At 46.8% G+C, this 22568-nt stretch overlaps 1 protein-coding gene across 2 annotated transcripts; it reads right to left on the bottom strand.

Moving 5' to 3' along the window:
• Positions 1 to 14149: 14149 nt before the first annotated feature.
• Positions 14150 to 20963, bottom strand: KCNE1 (potassium voltage-gated channel subfamily E regulatory subunit 1). 2 transcript variants are annotated; one of them, XM_070772878.1, is made up of 3 exons: positions 20726 to 20963; positions 19653 to 19747; positions 14150 to 14920 (listed from the first exon to the last, which is right to left on the bottom strand). In XM_070772878.1, exon 3 carries the CDS (start codon positions 14868 to 14870, stop codon positions 14481 to 14483), a length of 390 nt encoding a protein of 129 aa, XP_070628979.1. In that variant the 5' UTR covers positions 14871 to 14920; positions 19653 to 19747; positions 20726 to 20963; the 3' UTR covers positions 14150 to 14480. The 2 variants fall into 2 exon arrangements, with proteins under 2 accessions (XP_070628979.1, XP_019822543.2); XM_019966984.2 differs by having other exon boundaries at positions 14150 to 14916; positions 20726 to 20962.
• Positions 20964 to 22568: the final 1605 nt, after the last annotated feature.

Genomic DNA, 22568 nt, shown 5'->3' with positions numbered 1-22568 from the left:
CATAACACACTGACTCAGCTGGAGAATCCCCATGGACAGAGGAGCCTGGCAGGCTACAGTCCGTAGGGCTGCAAAGAGTGCAACACGACTGAAGTTACGGAGCGTGAATACACTGCTTCACCCCAAGCACTGAAAGGAGCAATTTCACTTTCCAGGTTACTTCTTCACCAGAGTCCGGGTGAAGCAGGCTGCTTGCCGACAGCTCGCTCATGGTTTTTTAATATGCTGTTGAGGTTGGTCATAGCTTTTCTTCCAAGGAGCAAGTGTCTTTTGATTTCATGGCTGCAGTCACCATCGGCAGTGATTTTGGAGCCCAAAAGATAACGTCCGTCACTGTTTCCATTGTTTCCCCATCTATTTGCCGTGAAGTGATGGGACCAGACGCCATGGTCTTTGTTTTTTGAATGTTGAGTTTTAAGCCAGCTTTCTCACTCTCATCTTTCATTTTCATCAAGAGGCTCTTTAGTTCCTCTTCGCTTTCTGCCATAAGGGTGGTGTCATCTGCATATCTGGGGTTATTGATATTTCTCCTGACAATTTTGATTCCAGCTTGTGCTTCATCCAGCTTGGCATTTCAAATGATGTACTCTGCATATATAGTCTGCCTGCAATGCGGGAGACCTGGGTTCAATCCCTGGGTCTGGAAGATCCCTTGGAGAAGGGAATGGCAACCCACTCCAATATTCTTGCCTGGAGAATCCCATGGACAGAAGAGCACTGTGGGCTACAGTCTATGGCCCACAAACAGTTGTGGACAAACAGTCGGACACGACTGAGATACTAACACACACACACTCTGCATGTAAGTTAAATAAGCAAGGTGACAATATACAGCCTTGATGTACTCCTTTCCAATCACCCATTATCACCACTGTCATTTAATATTATGCTGGAAGAATTATTCAATTCAATTAGATAAGAGGTACTAAAAGTGGAAAAGACAAAAAATTATCATTGATTGTATGATTGGAAAAATAAAAAGAATCAATTGCAAAGCTGTTAGAAACAGGAGGATAATTCAATAAGTTGAGTGGGCATGAGATAAATTCTAAAATAGTCAATATCTGAGAGTTTATGTTAACAGCAGTAACTTTGTAAATATAACAGAAGAAAAGATTCTACTTACAATTGGAATCAAACAAGATAAAACACCCATGAATAGAATGAATGTGGAAGATTCATACGGACAAAATCTTTGAAAAGAAAGACAAAAAGGAAGATTTGACTAAATGCAAATACTGCTTATCCTTAGAAAGACTGACGTGCAAAGATGACAATTCTTTTCTAATTCGTCTGTTGTTTTTGTTGTTCAGTCACTAAGTGGTGTCTGACTCTTGGCGACTCCATGAACTGCAGCATGTCAGACTTCCCTGTCCTTCACTACCTCCTGGAGTTTGCTCAAACTCATGTCCATCGAGTCGGTGATGCCAGTCAACCATCTCATCCTCTGTCATCCCCTTCTCTTCATGCCTTCAATCTTTCCCAGCATCAGGGTCTTTTCTAATGAGTCGACTCTTCTGTAGATTTAGTATAATCCCAGCAAAATATCAATGGACATTTCTGGGTTTTTGTTGTTCTTGTTTTGTTTTCCAGAACTAAACTGAATGCCAAGTTTTCAGAGCCCTACTTCCTTTGTTAATGATCTTTTTCTTCTCTTTTCTTTTCCAATGATATATTTCATGTTTTCAGGCCCATCATTTTTTTTCAGCGTCAATGAATGGAATTTCAGCTTTTTGGCCTGAAAAAAATCACAGCAAAATCTCAGCAAAATCTAAAGGAGCAAACGGTCCTTCATCCCCTGCAGCTGGAGAGAACAGCAGAGAGCATCCTTCATCCTCAACACACATCCTTGCAGGGATCATTGCAACAAAGGAACAGACGAATCACCTGTATTCCCAAAGCTGCCTCTGTGCCCTGAGAAAAGTAAACTCGATTTCCCAAAGGCTATAATTCAAGCTGGTCACTTTACTTAACTTATGTCGACACTGGCAAAGATAAAAATGGATAACTGTTTCCTCAAAAGCGTCACTATAAGCATTGTTATCTTTCTTTGTTTGGATTTCCTCTTCTTCCACCTGAAGCATAAGATAAACAAATCCACTAAATTTCTTATGTAAACAAAGACTTTGAGAGGCTTGCTACATTCACATTCACGCAGATAAGTTAAGGCTAAATTTTATACAGAAAATTGAGCATGCTAGCATAGCCAAGAATTTTCTAGTGGAAAAAAAGTAATGAAACATCCCTGCAATATGTTAAAGCATATTGTGGGCTTGCAAGCTAAGTCCCTTCAGTCGTGTCCAACTCTTTGTGACGCCATGGACTATAGCCCGCCAGGCTCCTCCGTCCATGGGATTCTCCAGGCAAGAACACTGGAGTGGGTTGCCAGGCCCTTCTCCAGGGAATCTTCCTGACCCAGGGATCAAACCCACACGTCATATGTCTCCTGCATTGCAGGCGTGTTCTTTACCACATCTGCTACCTGGGAAAACAAAACAAATTGTAAAACCACAGAAATTAAAAGTGCTTGATTCTAAGAGGAATAGAAGAAATTCCAGAAACAGACTCAAAAACTTTCAGGAAAAGAGTATAAAATAGAGAGGAAGTTTCAGACCAGTGGAGAAGAGATCAGTTATCTCATAAATGCTTGGGATAACTGGGTAAACATCTGGGAAAGAGTAAAATTGGATCTCTACTTTAGTATATCAAAATAAATTCCAGATGGAGTTAAATTATGATTTTTAAAAATAAAGCTATAAAAGAGCTGGAACAAACATGGGAGATTTATTTTTGTAATCCCAGATTGTGACAATCTTTCCAAACATGACACAAAAGTCAAAATTCACAAAAGAAAAGACCGATAAATCCAACTACATAAGAACTGAAAATTTCTTTGTGGCTAAAAAAAAAATACTATCAACCAAGTCAAGACAAAAAAGTAAATGATAAACTTGGGGGAAGCATTAGCAACATACAAGGTAATATATCAAGCTTCTTAACATTTAAAAGGTTTCTAACATTAAAAACAGAGGTCAACAGTTCAACAGAAAGATGGTCAAAGGACACAGACAGCTATTCACAGAAAAAGAAATACAAAAAAAAAAAAAAAAGATTTAAAAATATACAAAGAAAAACAAATGCAAATGACTTAGTAGAAAAAATATACTCGTTCTTACTTATAATAATATCGATGCAAATTCAAATTATAAAGTGATCTCATTTACCTCTAGTAGAAGAGGAAAGGGCTTCCCAGGGGTTGCTGGTGGTAAAGAACCTGGCTGCCAATGCCAGGAGATGTAAGAGATGCAGGTTCAACCTCTGGATCAGGAAGATCCCTTGGAGGAGGGCATGGTAACCCACTCCAGTATTCTTGCCTTGAGAATCCCATGGACAAGGGAGCCTGGCAGCTCATAGTGTTGCAAAGAGTTGGACATAACTGAAGCAACTTAGCACACAGGAGAGTAAAAACCACTTGTAAAGTGGGTCTATCCACAGTGTGTTCACTACAGTATACAAAACCGTCTGAATGGTGTCTGACTCCCAGTGACAGATCATAGAAGTCAGTTATTATTACTATCATTATTGAGGATAAAGGGTGCTATTCACATTTTATGACATAAATTTTATAAAATATAAATACAAAATTTTATAAACTTCTGACCACTCAGTTATCTTCCAGAAAGTTCGGGGGACTTAGGTGTGATTTGAGAGTATTTCTAGGACATATGTGCAGGTCTGGTCATTGCAAGCAAGAGACTGGGACCCATCTAAATGTCCATCAAGAGAGGAGGGGTAAAAATGGTATGGGCTGCGTTGTCGTACAGCAAAAACCAATGCAATACTGTAAAGCAATTTCCCCCCAATTAAAAATAAACTTAAAAAAAAGATGGTATGGAAATCCACACAATGGGGGATCCTAGTCAAGGAATGAGGCAGATGTTTGTATATGAAACATCTTGATATGTAGGAAGAAAATAAGCAAGAGGCTGATTGGCATGCTGTTCACCATTTGTATATAAAAGCTGGATATTCTTGTATATGCAAAGAATATTTCTGAAAAGACCTAAGAATCCTGGTATTGTCCTCTAGGCAGTTTCTTTTTAAAATACTTTTTTTTTTTTTCACTATGTTTCTATTACCGATTAAAAAGGCAAATCCATTTTTTAAGAGTGGAGAATTTTCAGTGAACATATTAACTCGTTACAGGGAAGCAGCCATTTCTGTGCTAAAGATGTTTGAAATACTAGCCTTCAAACATTTTAAAATCGAATGCCCTAGACGTCCATCTATGCCCTTGATTTCCATCTTCTTGTAGAAACATCCCACTGTGTAAGAGAAACAGCCTGCCTCACGGGAGGGAGACTCAGAAGAGGGATGAAAAGTCAGGTTGCCCTGACTTTATTGCAAAGGCCCTTTGAAATGCAGTAATTCATTCTCCCTCTGACTCGGCACCGTCAGTAACTGCTGATTCAGTAGTTCAGTGTCAGCTCTCCTGACCTGACCACCGCCAGCTCTCTCCAAGGGCACTCCAGGAGGCCCCTGAGGACTCTGGACTCAGGGGTTCTTGCGGGCCAGGGCTCCAGGGTACCCATGGATGCTCTGCCACCTTGTGCTGAGAGGCTGCTATAGCAACCAGACCATCCCCGCAAAGTGAAAGTGAAGTCACTCAGTCATGTCCGACTCTTTGTGACCCCGTGGATTGTAACCCACCAGGCCCCTCCATCCACAGGATTCTCCAGGCAAGAATACTGGAGTGGGTTACCATTTCCTTCTCCAGGGGATCTTCTCAACCCAGGGATTGAACCTAGGTCTCCTGCATTGCTGGCAGACGCTTTAACCTCTGAGCCACCAGGGAAGCCCACCGTCCAAAAAGGATTCTCTGGGTGGCAGGCCCGAGGGTTTTCAACAGAGGCCACTGATGAGACAGCCCTGCTCACTGTGGGGCCTGCTCCATGCTTTCTAGAACAATGGTTAGATATGTGAATTTTACACATGACGTGTACAAAAGCACTCAAAAAAATTGTGAAGTGCATAATTCAACAGTCACTGTGTGTGTGTCCTTAGCTGCTCCTTGAATTCACACATCCCTAACAGGGAGGGGGTCAGTCCTGCCAGCTCTGAAGGGGTTGTTTAACAGCTGAAACTTTGGAGTTTTCTTTTCTTTTTTTTTTTCCTTTTGTCCACAAATATCAGAAGGGCCACCATTTACTTTAGTAAAGCAGGCAAGAAGTTTCACCTAGTATATATCCAGCATGGAGCCTCTGACATCCAAGGAATAGTCCCCATGTGGAGAAGGCAATGGCACCGCACTCCAGTACTCTTGCCTGGAAAATCCCATGGATGGAGGAGCCTGCTAGGCTGCAGTCCATGGGGTCGCGAAGAGTCAGACACAACTGAGCGACTTCACTTCCACTTTTCACTTTCATGCATTGGAGAAGGAAATGGCAACCCACTCCAGTGTTCTTGCCTGGAGAATCCTGGAGACGGGGGAGCCTGGTGGGCTGCCGTCTGTGGGGTCACACAGAGTTGGACGTGATTGAAGCCACTTAGCAGCAGCAGCAGCAGCAGTCCCCATGGGTCAGTTTACATTTTAGCACCAAATAATCAATCTTCCCTCCAATTCCCTGTGTCAGGCAGCCTGTGTGAGGATTGACAGGGCAATCGCCTTCCAAGAAGAGACAGGGTACTCTTTCTGGTTGCTGGCTGCTGCGTGCTGTTAATACCTCCTTGTTTTCTCAGTCTCTTTTCCCATTTTCACCTTTTTCAGTTCTTCCACACCTGCTTAACCACTTCTTCCCATTAATTTCTCTGCCAAAACAAACAGTAGGGTTTCTCTTTTCCTGATTGGACCCTGACTGATCAGACACAAATAAGTGATAAGGCCCATGGTGGAGGAAGGAAAATATGCAGTGATAACATCACTGGACAAAAATCACACCTGGGTTTATAGTAGCACCTTTCAGCTGGTGAAAACAGGTGATACTGACACATGCTGAGAGTTTTTTATGTCCTAGGGCTGCCGTCTATGGGGTCGCACAGAGTCGGACACAACTGAAGCGACTTAGCTGCAGCAGCAGCAGCAGGCACTGTCTACACCCATGGCCTCGAATCACTGTGAAAGTGCAAAGTGAAAGTGTTAGTCGCTCAGTCGTGTCTGACTGTTTTCGACCCCACGGACTGTAGCTCACCAGGCTCTTCTGTCCATGGGATTCTCCAGGCAAGAATGGGTAGCCATTCCCTTCTCCAGGGGATCTACCCGACCTAGGGGTCAAACCTGAATCTCCTGCATTGCAGGCAGATTCTTTACCATCTGAGCCACCAGGGAAGCCCAGAATCACTACAGTGGATTGAGTAAAATGCATGTCTACCCAGAATCTCAAAATATGCCCTTATTTTGCAATCGGGTCATTACAGGTGTAATTAAGGTAAGGAACTAAATGAGATCATCTTGGAAGAAGGTGGTGTCCTTATAGGAAGAGGGGTGGGTACACACAGAGCAGAAGGCCAAGTGAGAGAGAGACAGAGGCTGGAGTGGTGTGACCACAAGCCAAGGACGCACCAGAACTGCAGGAGGCAGGAACGGTCCTCCCCAAGAGCCTCAGAGGGAGCAGGGCCCTGCCAACACCAGATTTTGGATTCTGGACTCTAGAACCATGAGGGGATACATTTATGTTGTTTCAAGATGCAATTCTGTGGCCATTGTTCACGGCAGCCACAGGAAGTTACATGATGGTTCCCTGAATTCTCCCAGAAAAGCTATCTTTAAAAAGCAGTGAGGGGGACTCCCCTGGCTGTCCAGTGGCTAAGACTCTGTGCTTCTACTGCAGGGGCTGTGGGTTCAGTCCCTGGTCAGGGGACTAAGGTCCTGCATGCTTTGCAGTGCAGACAAAAACATAAAAAATTAATTAATTTGCAAACAACTGTCTAATTGGAAAAGGCCCTGATGTGGGGAAAGATTGAGGGCAGGAGGAGAAGGGGACGACAGAGGATGAGAAGGTTGGATGGCATCATTGACACAAGTTTGACCGTTTGGACATGAGTTTGAGTGAACTCCGGGAGCTAGTGAAGGACAGGGAAGCCTGGCATGCTGCCGTCCATGGGGTCGCAAAGAGTTGGACACGACGGAGTGACTGAACAACAACAAAGTTTTAAAAATCAGTCAGGAGACCTGGGTTCCTTCCTATGGATCTCCTGGCTTGTCCCCAAAGAAGCCACATTCTCCATTCTTCATGCTTCCTTAAGGTCTTTCATCGCCAGGTTACCCCAGAGCTCTTCTCATCCTGGGGGAAGCCCCCTGCCCCGCCCCGGGGTGAGCCCAGCCCCCAGACCCGGCCTCCTCGCACTCCCTCTCAGTTTGTACTCTGAGAGGAGCTGCTTCTGGGGACTGTCGGGAGTGAGAGGATAATGCCCAGTGAGGGTAGCGGGGTGGGCGAGCAGTGCGGGGTCCTAGACAAGCAGCCACTTTCCCCGTCCCCCTCCCCCACCGTGAGAGTGTCTGAACCAGTCACCTGGGTGACTGGCACCCACATTTGCTCTGCATCTTTATCGAAGACCAGCGGCCACAGGCCTGGACCATTAAAAGGCCTTAGGTCTGGATGAGAGGTGGTTCCAAAGGGCTGGAAAAGACGTGATGTGATTGTGGGAGAGGAGGAGTGGGTGAAGTTCTAGCACCAAGGAAGGGAGAAGTGGGTCTTAGCGGCTTCTCAGGATTCTGGGTCCCCAGGCCCCTGCTCGGAAAGCCCTTCCAGAGGCTGGCTTCTGTCTCTCTCCCTCTTGTTTCATAATAATGACCACGGTGGGCCCGTCCCGCTGGACTTGACAAATGAGTGGACATCTAGCTTCCTGCAGATGTCTAAAAGCCCACCTGGAGGACCTCAGCGGGCCCCAAGCTGGCCCCCAACCTGGCTCCCGGCGCTCAGGGATCCCGGTGCGTTGAGAAATTCTCAAGGCGTCCACCAGGGGGCAGCCACACCCAGAGCGCCCTCCTCCACGGCCCGCAGACAAAACCCAGCATTTCTGGAAATAACTGGGATACCTGTGGCCTTACGTAGACACAACCAAGGAAACAGAGGGCCCAGTGACTCTAACTCCCTGACTCCTTTTGGTATTTGCATTTAGATTTGTATATCCAAGGAATCAGTTAAAGAATTTACCAGTTTACCCATTATTAATCCATCCTTCACTTTCGGTACGTTTCTTCTCTTCTCAAATCCTCATAGCCTTTGGTTACCTCCCTTAATCTGACTTAGTATTTACGTCTCATTTTTTTTTTTTTTTTTTCCAGCATTTGTGCGCCCAGAGCGAACCCATCTACTGATGTGGATTTAAGACCTGGCGTCCCCCGGGAGAGAGTCACAGCCATTAACCTGTTCTCCACACAGCCTTGCCTGGAGATTCAAAGACTGTGGAATCCATAACAATTTTCTCTGCCTGTCAGCTTCTAATTCTTGTGATGGCTGCTATTGAATTACTATAGTATCCTCAGGGGAGGCTGAAGTTCAAAGCCAGTGCAAAGATAATATTTCTAGTCATATTATCAGAATTTGCAATTGCCTTCTTTGGGGCTCAGTCTGCTTTTTTTTTTTTTTTTTTTTTTAATGTCCCAACCCACATGCTGGACTATATTCTGTCTTGTCTAAGCAGACCTTTAGGTATACTGTACAGATGGTATTGGGGTTATTTTTGAGAGTAAATTGTCTCATATTACCAAATGATATCTCATAAAGAAATGATAGAGTAGAGTTAGTGTATATAAAAGAATAAAGTCAGAGGCCCCTTGTTCCTTCCCCACCTCACAGGCTCCTAGGAGCCCTTGACTGGTCAGCGAGGGCAGAAGTTAAGAAAGCACACACCTCCTGCTGGCCTTGGTGTGTCCTTGAACCTCGCTGAGGCTCGGTTTCCCCAGCATGGAAGTGAGAACTGTGGTCCAGTTAAGCCCCAGGGAGCTTGTTCTCCGAAGCCGACTGTCCAGTGAACCACACGTCATACCTAATGTGGGGCCATTTGCCCAGCCAGACCGGGTGCCCCCTGCAGAGGTGAGATGCCCTGCCATTCTTTGAATTGGTTAGTGCAGCCCAGCTCACGGTCAGTCCTCAGTCCTGTAGGAGGCTCACAAGCCTGAATTGTCTGCTCATAGAGTGGGTCCACTTCTTCAGGGCGAATTCCACAATTGGTTCCCAGTCTACAGAGCAAAGCTGGAGATCATGCCCTCTTCTATACAGAAGAGTGGAGAAGGAAATGGCCACCCACTCCAGTATGCTTTCCTGGAGAATCCCACGGACAGAGGAACCTGGCAGGTTACAGTCCATGGGGTCACAAGAGTCGGACATGACTTAGTGACTAAACCACCACCATATACCAAAGAGAGTGAGGGTCCTGGCATCCGAATGGGAGGTGTCAGTGAAGACAGCTCGATGCAGTGTCCCTCATTATGGGGACCGGGCTCTGAGGGTCCATGGCCAGGACCACGCCTCGTCAGCTGCCGCCAGTGATCCTGCCTGCCTCTGCCACCCAGGCGGGCAGCCCTGCAGAGGCAGGATAGTCTCCTTGACTCAGCTTTCTATCAAGTGTGCTGTGGGGCTGGCCTGGGGCTATTCTTGCTCCTCAAAGCAGAGGTTGTACGTCAGCGGGTCTTTGAGCAGAATCAGTTCAAGGGCACATTTTGTTTGGCCTACACATTTTTTTTAAAAAATTGAATTAGTTGCCAACTTTTAAAAATCAGGAGATTTCAAATAGTATCCAGATTTCCAACTTCTCTTAAAAACCAGCTAGTCCACCAAGACTCTGCCCAAAACTCATACACAAAGCTATAATTCAAAAAGACCCATTCACCCCTGTGTTCATAACAGCTCTATTCACAAGAGCCAAGACATGGAAACAAGCTAAATGTCTACCAACAAATGAACAGATAAAGATTTGGTACATATATACAATGGAACACTACTCAATCACTAAAAAGAAATTAAGCGGCATTCTTTCATTCCATGTAGCAACATGGAGGTACCCAAAGATTATCATACTAAATGAAGTCAGGAAGAGAAAGACAAATACTCTGTGATATCACTTATTATATGAAATCTAAAAATGAAACTAATGAAGTTTTTTACAAAACAGAAGCAGACTCACAGATGTAGACATCAGACTTGTGGTTTTCAAGGGGCAAGGAGGGTGGGAGAGGGATGGACTGGGAGTTTGGGGTTAGCAGAGGCAAACTCTTATATATAGAATGGATAAGCAACAAGGCCCTACTATAGATGCAGGGAGCTATATTCAACATCCTGGGATAAACCATAATGGAAAACAACATGTGAACGAATGTCTGTGCTGTGCTGTGTTTAGTCGCTCAGTCGTGTCCAATTCTTTGCAACCACATGGACTACAGCCCACCAGGCTTCCCTGTCCATGGTATTCTCCAGGCCAGAAACTGGAGTGGGTTGCCATGCCCTTCTCCAGGGGATCTTCCCAACCCAGGGATTGAACCCAGGTCTCTTGCATTGCAGGCGGATTCTTTACCAGCTGAGCTACCAGGGAAGTCCAAAAGAATGTCTATATGTATGTATGTATGTATGTATATATATATATATATATATATATATATATATATATATATAAACACTGAATCACTTTGCTGTACAACAAAATTAACACAACATTATAAATCAACTACAATAAGAAAAGAAAGAGAGAGAGACTCTGCCTGAATTTCTGGCTGGCTGAGAATACCTGGGACCCAGTGACAGCCTCAACCCTCCCTTCAAAGGAGTCTTCCACCTGGGACTTTACTCCTTTGCTTTCTCGCTGTAGGATCAGGGGTGTCGATGGGAATTTATCCATAGGCAATCACACTTCCTTATTCCAGAGCCCCTGAGCTGCCTGGGCAGAGACCCCCAAGAACCCACATTGACTTTTTAAAAAGTATCAGAATGCTATTAACAGAACACACACCACAGATCATGCTAAAAGACTCTAATTTTTTTAAAAGATGTTGTTATCACAAAACACCTGTTGTCCTATCCAATGGACACATCAACTATTGCATATGAAACACTGAGATTCTGGTTTTAAAGAGCTCAGAACAGTGCCTGGCTCATAGTTAGCACTCCATGCGTGTTAAAGCAAAATTTTAAATTTGGTAACAAGCATTTGAACACGGTGTGGCTTATAAGAGGTTTGATGGACATGGGGAAGTGAGTGAAACGCCTGGTCCTTCAAGGACGGGGAGGACTATAGCTCATGGGGTAGGAATCCTGCCTTAAATGGGGCAGGAATCTCAGTTGGGGAACGTGAACCGGTGATAAACAACTATTCTGTGTGCCTGGAATCCCCGAGTCTGCCTGCCGCTGAGGGTCACATTGTGGACCACGTGCGCTCTGGGTCCCTCTCCAAACCTGCACACTCAGCCTGCTTTCCTGCACTAGGGGTCATCTGTGTCTGTCACAGCAGGGCGGTCACATGGGGCTGGAGATACCAGCCATCACAGGTGGGCTTCCAGCAGCCCAAGAACCCCAAGATGGTGGGTAAAAATGTGTCTGTGTGCAACTTGGCGGGGGGGTGGGGACGGGGGTGATCATGGTTTTCATTAGATTTTCAAAGTACTCTGATGCAAATAACCACTCCTCTTGGAGACTAGTAACCTTGCCAGGCTTCCGCCTCAGAGATGCTCCGTCAGGAACCCCACCTTCAAGCTCACGAAGAAATCACTGTCTATTACATGAAGCAAGGACTGGGTACCAATGGTCTATCTGAGGATGACCTGCAATCCTTGGGTATTGCTTCGAATTTATACTATGTGCATTTATTTATTTTTATTATAACATAAATATTTATATTATTTTTATTATTTTATATGCAGGTTTCTAACAAGTATGTTTTCTGTAAGGATTCCATCCTCTTTATGCCCAGGCAGGCAAGTATTCAGGACGGGGCAGGTGACCCAGGACCTCTGGGGAAGAAGGCTGAGACCAAGGGTGTATGTCCTGTGAATTTCTCAGCTAGGCTCATGAGTATCTTTCTGCTGCCATGAGCAAGTCCCTGGAACCATCTGCCCCTACCCCTGAATTCCTTCCCTATCCTCCAGTTGGGAGGGAAGTGTCCAAGGGAATCTCTGTCTTGTGAAGAGCCAAGAGGAACACGCTATCCCGAGCTGGGGTGGCTGCTGGAACAAACTAACCCCACCTAAGGGGCTTCAATCAGTACAAAACCCTTGTTTTTGCAGTTCTGGAAGCCTGAAGTGTGAAAGCACAGTGTCTAGGGGCCACGTTTACCCTAAAAGCTGTCTGGGAGAGTCCTTCCTTGCCTCTCCCAGGTTCTGGGCATGACCCTCAGTCCTTGGCTGGCCTTGGTGTGCTGCTGCATCACCCAGTCTCTGCTTGAATTTCCCTCTTCTTATAAGGACATCGAAAACTTCCCTGGTGGCTCAGAGGGGAAAGCATCTGCCTACGATGCAGGAGACCCAGGTTCAATCTCTGGGTTGGGAAGATCTCCTGGAGAAGGAAATGGCAACCCACTCCAGTTCTCTTGCCTGGAAAATCCCATGGACGGAGGAGCCTGGTAGGCTACAGTCCATGGCGTTGCAAAGAGTCAGACATGACTGAGTGACTTCATTTCATTTCACTTTATAAGGCATCAGCCATATTGGATTAGGGTCCACCTGGTGGCTCTGCAGTAAAGAATCCGCCTCCCAATGCAGAGAGAAGGGTGCAATCCCTGGGTTGAGGAAGATTCTATAGAGAAAATGGGAACCCACTCGAGTATTCTTGCCTGGAAAAGCTCATGGACAGAGGAGCCTGGAAGGCTATAGTCTGTGGGGGTTGCAAAGCCATACACGACTTAGTGATGAAACAACAATGACCGTACCTTCCTTGATCACATCTGCAAAGGCCTTATTTCTAGGTACAGTCTCATTCACAGGTGCAGGGGTTATGACTTGAAGGTGTCTTTGGAGGGGGGAGGGGGACACAATTCAACTGTGGTGGGCACATCATCTCAAAAGGCCCTGCCACCCCAGTCCCCTGGGTTGCCCCCTGCCCACACCCACACCTTCCCCCGGGTCTTTTTTTTTTTTTTTTTCATTTCTTTATTTGGCTTCTCTGGGTCTTAGCTGTGGCATGTGGGATCTAGTTGCCTGACCAGGGAGTGAACTCCAGCCCCCTACCTTGGGAATGCAGAGTCTTAGCCACTGGATGACCAGGGAAGTCCCTCCCAGGGATCTTGAGGTCGTGGGTGCCACCATCCCTCCTACCATGATACCTGAGAACCTTCCCCCTTGGTACACATTCTGAAGTGGGATTATTTTTTTTTCCTGCATCTCAATCCTGCAGCACTGAGATTGAGTTACGTGAGTAGGAAATGTGTGTGTGTGTGTGTCCTTATGTATCTGTGTGTGTTTCTGTGTGCATGTGTGTGCCTGTGGGTGTGAGCCTGTGTCTGTGTGTTTTGGAAGGGGGTTGTGTGTGTGTAGGATGGTCATAAGGGAGGAGTGGGAAGCAGGAAAGCATAGAGAGGATGGAGCCTCTGTAGTGAGGGTACAAGTAAAAAGGGAAAAGGATGTCCTGTAACAAGGGGGAAAGCATGCTTGTGACAAATATGGAAGTGTTATGCCTTTGGTCTCAGTTCCATAAGAAAGGTGTGTTCATCAGGATGTTGATTCTGTTACTTGTGTGTGCATGCTAAGTTGCTTCAGTCATATCCCACTCTTTGCCATGGACTGTAGCCCACCAGGTTGCTCTGTCCATGGAATTTTCCAGGTAAGAATACTGTAGTGGATTTCCATGCCCTTCTCCAGGGGATCTTCCCAACCCAGGGACTAAACCTGCATCTCCTGAGGCTCCTGCACTGCAGGCAGATTCTTTACCACTGAACCACTAGGGAAGCTCATTCTGTTACTTTAACAGAAACCAAAATGACAGTGGCTAAGGAAGATCAGAGTTGGTTTCCCATTCTTGTGAAGTTTGAGCTGGTGATTGACCAGACCCTGGCCCATGCCATTGCCCAGGGACCCAGATTCCTGTTGCTCTGCCATCTGTGAAAACACAGTCCTTTTCCAGACTCAAAGCTGGCTCACCACCTCATCCATGTCCCAGCCAGTGGTAAAGGAGAAAGGGGGCTGGGGGACATATCCTTTCCTTTTCAAGGCTCACCGGGAAACTGCACTCATCACTCCCCCTTCTGCTGGCCAGAATTTCATACACATGACCTTGCTAGCTGCAAGGGAGTCAGGGAAATATGGCTTTTATTCTCAGAGGCCATGATTGCAGGGATTTTGCTGCAATTAACAAGGCAGTCATGGATACTGGGGAATGACTGACAATCTATTATAGAAGGAATGTGATTTTAGAAATATAGTGACATTAAATCACCCTTTCACCCCTTATGATAGACAAAAACCCCAATTATACTCATACAATAAAGAAAAAAGGAACATGTGATTAGAAAAATCAGCTCATCAGGGAGGCTCTGTCCAGTTTTGACTGGTCCTGGGGTCAGGACGACCGCTTCATCTCGGGAAGGTATGCACTGGGTCGCTCCACAGCCAGCTGGTTCTCAATGACGTAACATGCCCTGCAGCTCTCCAGAATCCGGGCCTGAAAGTACGCCTTGTCCTGCTCCTGCCAAGTGTCGGACTCAATGTACACGTTGTATGGGTCATGGGAGTGCTCCAGTTTCTTGGAGCGGATGTAACTCAGCATGATGCCCAGGGTGAAGAAGCCGAAAAAGCCGAGGACCATGAGGATGTAGAGGGCTGCCAGCTTGCCGTCCTCATGGCCTGGGAACCTGCGGGCCAGCCCAGTCGTGTTGCTGCCCTGTTGAACCGTCCCCTGCCATAACTTGGTCAGCACAGGTGTCACGGCTGTGGCGTTAGACAGGATCATCCTGAGAGTCAGGTTTCACTCCGGGAGGGTGAACTTCCCAGGAAAACTGTCTTAAAGAAAAGTGCAACCTGAAATCACAAAATATGGACTGGCCCCAAACCCACCCCCCCAGCCACCACCACCACACACACACACCACACAGATTTTTTAAAAATCCCAGTGACGGCGTACCCTAACCACACTCATCTGTTATGGGATGTGCCACCTGGGATCTGCACAGTGCCCTCTCTTGATGGGTCAAATGATTAATTGATTCACGTTTATTTCTATTCACCATTTCCAGCCCCTGTCACTGCAGGTGATCAGCAGGAAGAGCTCCTTGAATGCACATATTTTGTGATAGGTGTATCTTTTAGTTTATGTGCTATGGACCAAACTGTGTCCCCCTCAATTTATATGTTCAAGCTGCAACCCCTAATGTGGCTGGAGGTAGGGTCTTTAGGAGCTAATTAAGGTTGTGCATGTATGCTCAGTCGCTCAGTTGTGTCTGACTCTTTGCAACCCCATGGACTACAGCTGGCCAGGCACCTCTGTCCATGAAATTTTCCAAGCAAGAATACTGGAGCGGGTTGCCATTTCCCACTCCAGGGGATTGTCCCAACCCAGGGGTCAAACTTGCGTCTCCTGGGTTTCTTGCATTGGCAGGTGGAATCTTTACCACTGAAGCACCTAGGTATGGTCCTGAAGGTAAGGCCCTAATCTGACAAGGCAGTGGCCTTGTAAAGAAGAGAAAGAGAGACCCTTGGCCTGGGTTCCTGTCTGGCACTGTGACTTTCCCAAACTTCCCAGGTGATCCTACTTGGTAGCCGTGATTGAGAACCCTAACCCTTAGGAAACTGACCAATCAGTGTATTGTGCTCCCTGAATACCTGGAAGAACTTTCTAAGAAGAGAAATAGAAATTTCATAGCATAATTTTCTAATCTTGTTTGCTTTTCAGATTTTCTTTTTCAGTCTTGTGCATCCATCATACAACCTGAACAGGAGTTTTGGAGAAAAATTCCTAAGTCATCACCGTGACCTCAGCTGCCCCCATCTGAACTCACGCTGGCATCTCTGCTGAGCCTGTCAGAACTTGGTGGCAAACCAGAAAAGCCAAGTGAATTAACTGCCTTTCAAATAACAATGCTGTTATTTTTAACGAAAAGTCTCTTCTGACTTTACACTTATTGTATCACTTTTGCTAAATGCATTCTGTGCCCCCAAGGCTTGCCTGCTGAGTCTCATGGTGTGTTTGCATAATGAGTCACACGATGAGCTTGGCAACATCCTCTAATAATCAGCACGGTACAAATGACACGGAACCTAATCTGCACGACAGCTGGGGGCTGTGGCCCATTCCCTAAGTTCACATCCATTATAATGCCAAAGCACTGCCTGGTGGCCACAGTTAAGACTGCTGGACTCCAGTGGATTTGGAGACCAGCTGATTCAACGACCTTAACTTTATAGAAAACTGGGCTGGATAGAGGTGAGCTGACTTGCTTGAAGTCATGTCTCCTATTAAAAATGCACCCATAAACTTTAATCTTTTAGCCATGGACTCACATTTTATTAGCACAGAAAAGGAGTTCTCCGGATCTTGCAGAGAGACGGTGGATCTGTATTTAGGCTCAAAGAAACTGAGAAGCCAGCCACTTGTATCAGATAAAACTGGGTCTACCCAAGTGGGGACTGGCTTCTGATCTAAATAGGCAACAGATGAACCCTCTCCTGGACCAGGGAGAACCACAGGTTTTTGTATCTCGCTCAGGGAATATGGGGCTGGAGGAGGCAGAAGCAGCAGGAAGCAGGAAGCAGGAAGCAGGAACCAACTCCAAACACAACCAGCTTGATGCTCAGCTTGTGCTGAACATTTTCAAACTGGCCTTATTGGGCCCAGAAAGAGGGGAGGGTTGGTTCCAGAAGTTTCTGCTTCTGCTTGGGTTTGAGACCTTTCATAGGGTCTCACTGCCCCTAATCAAGGTTTGTTGTTCAGTTGCTAAGTCATGTCTAACTCTTTGAGACCCCATGGACTACAGCATGTCAGCCTTCCCTGCCCATCACCATCTCCTGAAGTTTGCCCAAAGTCATGTCCATCGTGTCGATGATGCCATCCAACATCCGATCCTGTCACCCCCTTCTCCTCCTGCCTTCAATCTTTCCCAGCATCAGGGTCTTTTCCAATGAGTCAGCTCTTCTCATTAGGTGGCCAAAGTATTGGAGCTTCAGTTTCAGCATCAGTCCTTCCAATGAATATTTAGGGTTGATTTCCTTTAGGATGGACTGGCTGGATCTCCTTGCTGTCCAGTTAAGGTTAGTGCAATTTTTTTTTCAAAGCTTAGTCCCAGGGCTTCTGGTCCACTGACTCACTCAGGATTCATGACTGTGGGCTGCTGGGATGAGCTGAACAGTTGCAAATGGAGACCAAGCAGGCCTCCGGCACTGCCCCCCTGTAGCAGGGGGAAGCGGGGGCAGCAAGTGATGTCACTGTATTCCCAGCACAGGCCTCACCTTCTGCATTTTTCCCTGGAGTTCCGGCTCTGTCACATATCAGCACTGATAACAGGCTTTTAGAGCAGTTTTCCCAGCACTGCACCTCTCACCCTTTCCTACGCGTTTACTGAAAGGGCTTTTGTGGCTGACTCCAAGCTCTCTGCTGAAAGGGCCAGATTCTGGGGTGGAGTCCAGGAAGGAGGAAGGTCAGGGATACAAATTCCAGCCCTGGCTCAGTTCTAGTGAAACCAGGAGGCTCCCGGGGACCATAGCGGTGGGATGGGGGTGACATTCCCGTCACGCTTGACAGCATTCCCTAAGCCTTTCCTAGAAAGAGCAACCAGTTTTGAAATCAATATTATTTGCTTCAGGAAGCAGAACTAGGGACAAACAATTATGGATAAGCTTCATTTGGGTGAACAGGATCTTACTGAGTCAAGAATTCGGTGAGAAATTTCCAATTTTCCTTGGAAGTAACTGTCAACTGTTTTCATCTTTATCACAACACTATGTTCAAGGAGATCAAACCAGTCCATCCTAAAGGAAATCAACCCTGCATATTCATTGGAAGGACTGATGCTGAAACTGAGGCTCCAATACTCTCGCCACTTGATGCGAAGAGCTGACTCATTGGAAAAGACCCTGATGCTGGGAAAGATTGAGGCCAGGAGGAGAAGAGGGTGGCAAAGGATGAGATGGTTAGATGGCATCACCAACTCAATGAACATGAATTTGAGCAAATTCCAGGAGATAGTGAAGGACAGAGAAGCCTGGCATTCTGGAGTCTATAGGGGTCACAAAGAGTCAGACATGACTGGGTGGCTGAACACGGAATGTCCAAATTGCCTCTCGGCAGCAAAGAAGCCAACAGGGGCTCAGACCCTTCCAGGCAGTCAGCTGGCTTTGTTTTGGGCTTTTTACCTCCTTCCCTCGCATAGTCTCAAAAAATCAGGATGAAACCTGTACAGAGGCATGACATCCGACTGCCCTCAAAGATCGGAAAAGGACTCCCTGCTGGCTCTTGAGTCTGGTCGTAGGACCAAGAGCTTCTCAGACCTCTCTGTGGGTTACAGAGAGGAACTCTGAGGTGTGAAGGGTGGAGATGGGAACCAGGGAGCTGATGAGAGGGACTGGGTCAAACTGTGTGTGTGAAAAAGACGAGCCTTTTGGCATGGAGAATGGAAGGGCATTCTCTGGGAGGACACATGAAGTCACAGAGAAGGAAGAATCTCACCTGCAGCAAATTAAATGAACTCGGGGAGCCCCGGTTTCCTCATCTGAAAACTGAGGTTAATGGGATTCTCCCTGACTGTACTACAGGGTTTAAAGGAGGCATGGAATGAGCCCACAGCTTTCCTGTCTTTTACTTTCGCTGGTTTCTCTGCAAAAAAGGTGAGACCCCCGTGTTTGATTGTCAAAATTCCATGAGTCCACCATAAGCGCATGTCTGAGCCAACTGGTGAAGCCCCTTTAAGAAGTCCCCTCCTCTACTCTGGGCCCTTACAGTGCTCTGTCTCTACTGCCCGGATTCTAAGTTGTGTTGCAATCCTTTGTAGACATTTCTGTGCATTTCCAGGGGGCTCAGTAAGGTCAGAGACTGTCTTGTTCACCTTGACCTCACTCACATCTCCAGAATGACTCAGTAAGGGTTTGCTGAATTAAATAGGAAAGTGCAATCAACTACGACATGAATGTGAAGAGCAAATAATCAATAAAGTAGAATTCACACTGGAAAGAGCTTAGTGGGTAACCCAAGGAAAACCTCTTTCAATGTAGTCTGTTTTTATGTAATAAAATTTAAATTATTTTTATGTATAGTTAGTTAGCATTATTTATTTTATATATTAAACTTGATGTTAATATAGTTGTATCTTATATTATATATAGCATGCATTATATATAATATTAATATAGCTTTATATATATATATATATATGCAACTCTTCTTTTCCTAAAAAGGTTTAAGACCATCAGTAATTGTCAATACAGCAAAATTTTTACTCCTCCCTTCCATTTCCCGTAACTTACTCTGCCTTTTTCCATAGCACTTATCAACTGCACTCAGTATAGTTTTCTGGTTTCTTGTGTTCATTGTTTATCATTTGTCTTCCCTATCTTTGGAGGGCTTTGGAGGGCCAGGATCTTTGCCTGTCTTGTTCCCATGTACCCCAAAGACTAGAACGATGTCTGGCATACGGCAGGAACAGAGTAAATATTCACAGATGCAGGCATGCATGTGTGAATACCTGTGTAAGTAAATGTCACATTCAACTCCCAGAAAGCCCCAAACACACAGAAACTGTCTCACCAGCTCTGCCTTCAGAGACTTGAGATGACAAAAGCGAGTCCCTTAGAGGTCTTCACGGTGTACTTTATTTTCAAAACAATCCACTTCCTAAGAACCTATCAAAAGCCAGAGATAACCTGAATATTCTGGAAACCAAGGTTGACTTCCTCAGACCCAACCTCAGCTCATCTCTGATGGGCAGCATGAAACAGACCAGAGCAAGCCGAAGGGTTTTGCACCCCGGTTAGAAGCCCATAGATCAGAGTCCACTGCACCTGCTGGCAATTTATTGATCACATGATTTAAAGCAGTGGCCGACCACAGCAAAGTTCCCCATCATCCTGACCATAAGTAACAGCTGTGGTTATTGACAAGCCCTTCCTTTATGGAGCTGGAAGCTCTTTATTAACCTGAAAGGGGACTCAAACGGTCAGTTCAGGTACAGCAGTCTAAAAAAATCGAGGGTGGAGCTTGGGAGTGATGGGGATTGGGTGGGTGGGTTAGCACCTGATAGCCTGGGCACATAACAGGTGATTGGTACCAGGTCAACTTTCTTCTAAAAGTTCCAGGCTTCCCCCACTTAAAATCAAGATCAGATATCAGTAATGTTCTCCGTGTCCCATGCCTTTTCCCTGGGGACATGCCAAGGCCCAAGAACTTTTCTGGTCCCCCAAAAGGAAAAAGTCCCCTTTGAGGCCGGTGTGTATGCGTCTTGCCTGATCTGGAGGTCTCTGAACCCAAGCGGGGGCTAAGATCGTGGGCAGTTTTAGTTTTCTTTGGATGTCTTTAAGTATTTCCCCAACTTTCTACAGGAACGACTGTCATTTAATAACAACGGGGGAAAGTTGTTATTTGGCCCTGAGATGATTTTTCTCTGCATGCGTTCTAGAAGTGAAGAGGACAGAGGGGAAGAAGGCATGAGCCAGGGTCATCTACTCTGCCTTCCAAGGGGGTCGCTGTGCCCCCTGCCTGGGGCACCCGCAGCAGCCCAGAGGGGCTGAGACCTGTGCCTGGACTCTCCCCTCAGGGTCGCCCGATTTAGGGCATCGCGCGCCGCCAGGCGAGAAACCGGGAGGCACGAGCCCTTGACTTACCGGGTCTGGGGCGCGGAGAGAGCCGGGTGCGCAGCGGGGTCCGCGCAGGACGAGCGCAGGGCACAGAAAACCGCGCGGCAGGCAGCGCGCTCGGCCAGGGAGCGCGTGGCGGGGCGGGCGGGGCCTTCGGAGTCACAGGGCGCCCCGCCCCATCCCCCGAGCGTCCCGGCCAAGCCCGCGGCCCCCAGGACACCTCGGTCCAGCCCCGGGGTCACCCCGATTCTCCTCACCCTGCGTTTAGCCCCAGCAAATGCTCTGGCACTCGGAGTAGGCGCAGAGTCCGCCGAGAGTTTGTATTAGAACTGCCAGCCAGCAGGACAGCCAGACGGCTAGACCTTCCTGGGGGTGGGAGGTTGGGGGTGGAGTTGGCAAACAAGAAACCGCAGTGGCCAAGAGAAGTCAGTCCCAGAGACCCCCCCCTACTCTCGGCCAGGCACTCACTAAACTCCTTTGCAAACAGCTCCAAACAATCACTTCAAGGACGCTTTTCAAAACTCCAGCTGACCCTTGTTAACTGTACCCAGTCAGTTCACTCAGTCGTGTCTGACTCTTTGCGACCCCATGGACTACAGCACGCTAAGCCTCCCTGTCCATCACAAACTCCCCAGAGCCTACTCAAACTCATGTCCATCGAGTCGGTGATGCCATCCAACCATCTCATCCACTGTCATCCCCTTCTCCTCCTGCCTTCAATCTTTCCCAGCATCAGGGTCTTCTCCAAGGAGTCAGCTCTTCACATGAGGTGGCCAAAGTACTGGAGTTTCAGCTTTAGCATCATTCCTTCCAAAGAAATCCCAGGGCTGATCTCCTTCAGAATGGACTGGTTGGATCTCCTTGCAGTCCAAGGGACTCTCAAGAGTCTTCTCCAACACCACAGTTCAAAAGCATCAGTTGAAACCCACTAGTGGCCATGCACCTATTCAGCAAGCTTTTATTGAGCACCCACTGACCAGGTGTCCTGTCCTGAGTTCGGGGTGCAGCTGTGGATCAGACAGATGGGAGGAGGGCAGTGTAGGAGGGTGCACAGGTGTGACTGGAGCCATCCATGCCTTGGCAGCCCAGACCCAAAGTTCCTGAGGTGGTGGGCAACAGACTTTAGGGCCATCAGGGGCAAAAACTAAGCCACGGCCCCAGTAACCTCCAGGCAAATCTTCCAGCAGCTGCCCACTAGCCTGGAGGTGGTGGGGGAGACCAGCTTGAGAGGGGCAGTTCCTAAATAACAGTCCCTTGAAAGTGCTAGGGAACAAGGTCCAGGCTTGCAGTCCGCAGGCAGGAAGCAGAGAAATTTGATTCTTGACCTAGAGATACAAGACATTTTCTCCTGCGCCTAAAGCCTTCAGGGATGCCAGTCACTTCTTGTGCCTCCACCTGGGAATTCTCTTGGGGAGGACCCCATTGAAGGCTCTGGTAAGCGGTCCAATGGGTGTGGCACCTTAGGATGCAGCCCAGTGGGTACAAGTGAAGCTGGCACTACCCTGCACCATGGTTGCTAGTCTAAACCCATACAGCCACTCTGGAAAGCCCTCAAGGGTCCATGGCCTTGATGTGCACTTATATTGTGTGAAATCTATTCTATGGTGGGAATCTGAATTGTAGAATAGCTTTATGCTTAGAAAAGTTCTTTGCAGTTTTACTTTAAATAACTAGAATCTAAGTGTCTCAAAATAGAAAAGTGGTTGCATTATGGTAGGTATTTTAGAATGTTATCCTACACACTGGAATATTGTATGTGGTCATTAGCATAATACTTACAAATAGCTGGTAACAACGTGGGGGACAATGTTTACAAATAGTTTGTACTGTTAAGTGAAAAATGCAAACCCTAAATGGTACATTGAGCCCA

The sequence above is a fragment of the Bos indicus genome, chromosome 1 (genome assembly GCF_029378745.1).
Source record: "Bos indicus isolate NIAB-ARS_2022 breed Sahiwal x Tharparkar chromosome 1, NIAB-ARS_B.indTharparkar_mat_pri_1.0, whole genome shotgun sequence".
In the NCBI taxonomy this organism is placed as follows: domain Eukaryota; kingdom Metazoa; phylum Chordata; class Mammalia; order Artiodactyla; family Bovidae; genus Bos; species Bos indicus.
Note: the sequence above shows the minus strand (reverse complement) of the source record. Positions and strands in the feature narration are given on the sequence as shown.

What these genes read in the sequence shown, in the direction of transcription:
- KCNE1 (XM_070772878.1), bottom strand. Translation starts at nt 14,870, where the DNA reads ATGATCCTGTCTAACGCCACAGCCGTGACACCTGTGCTGACCAAGTTA.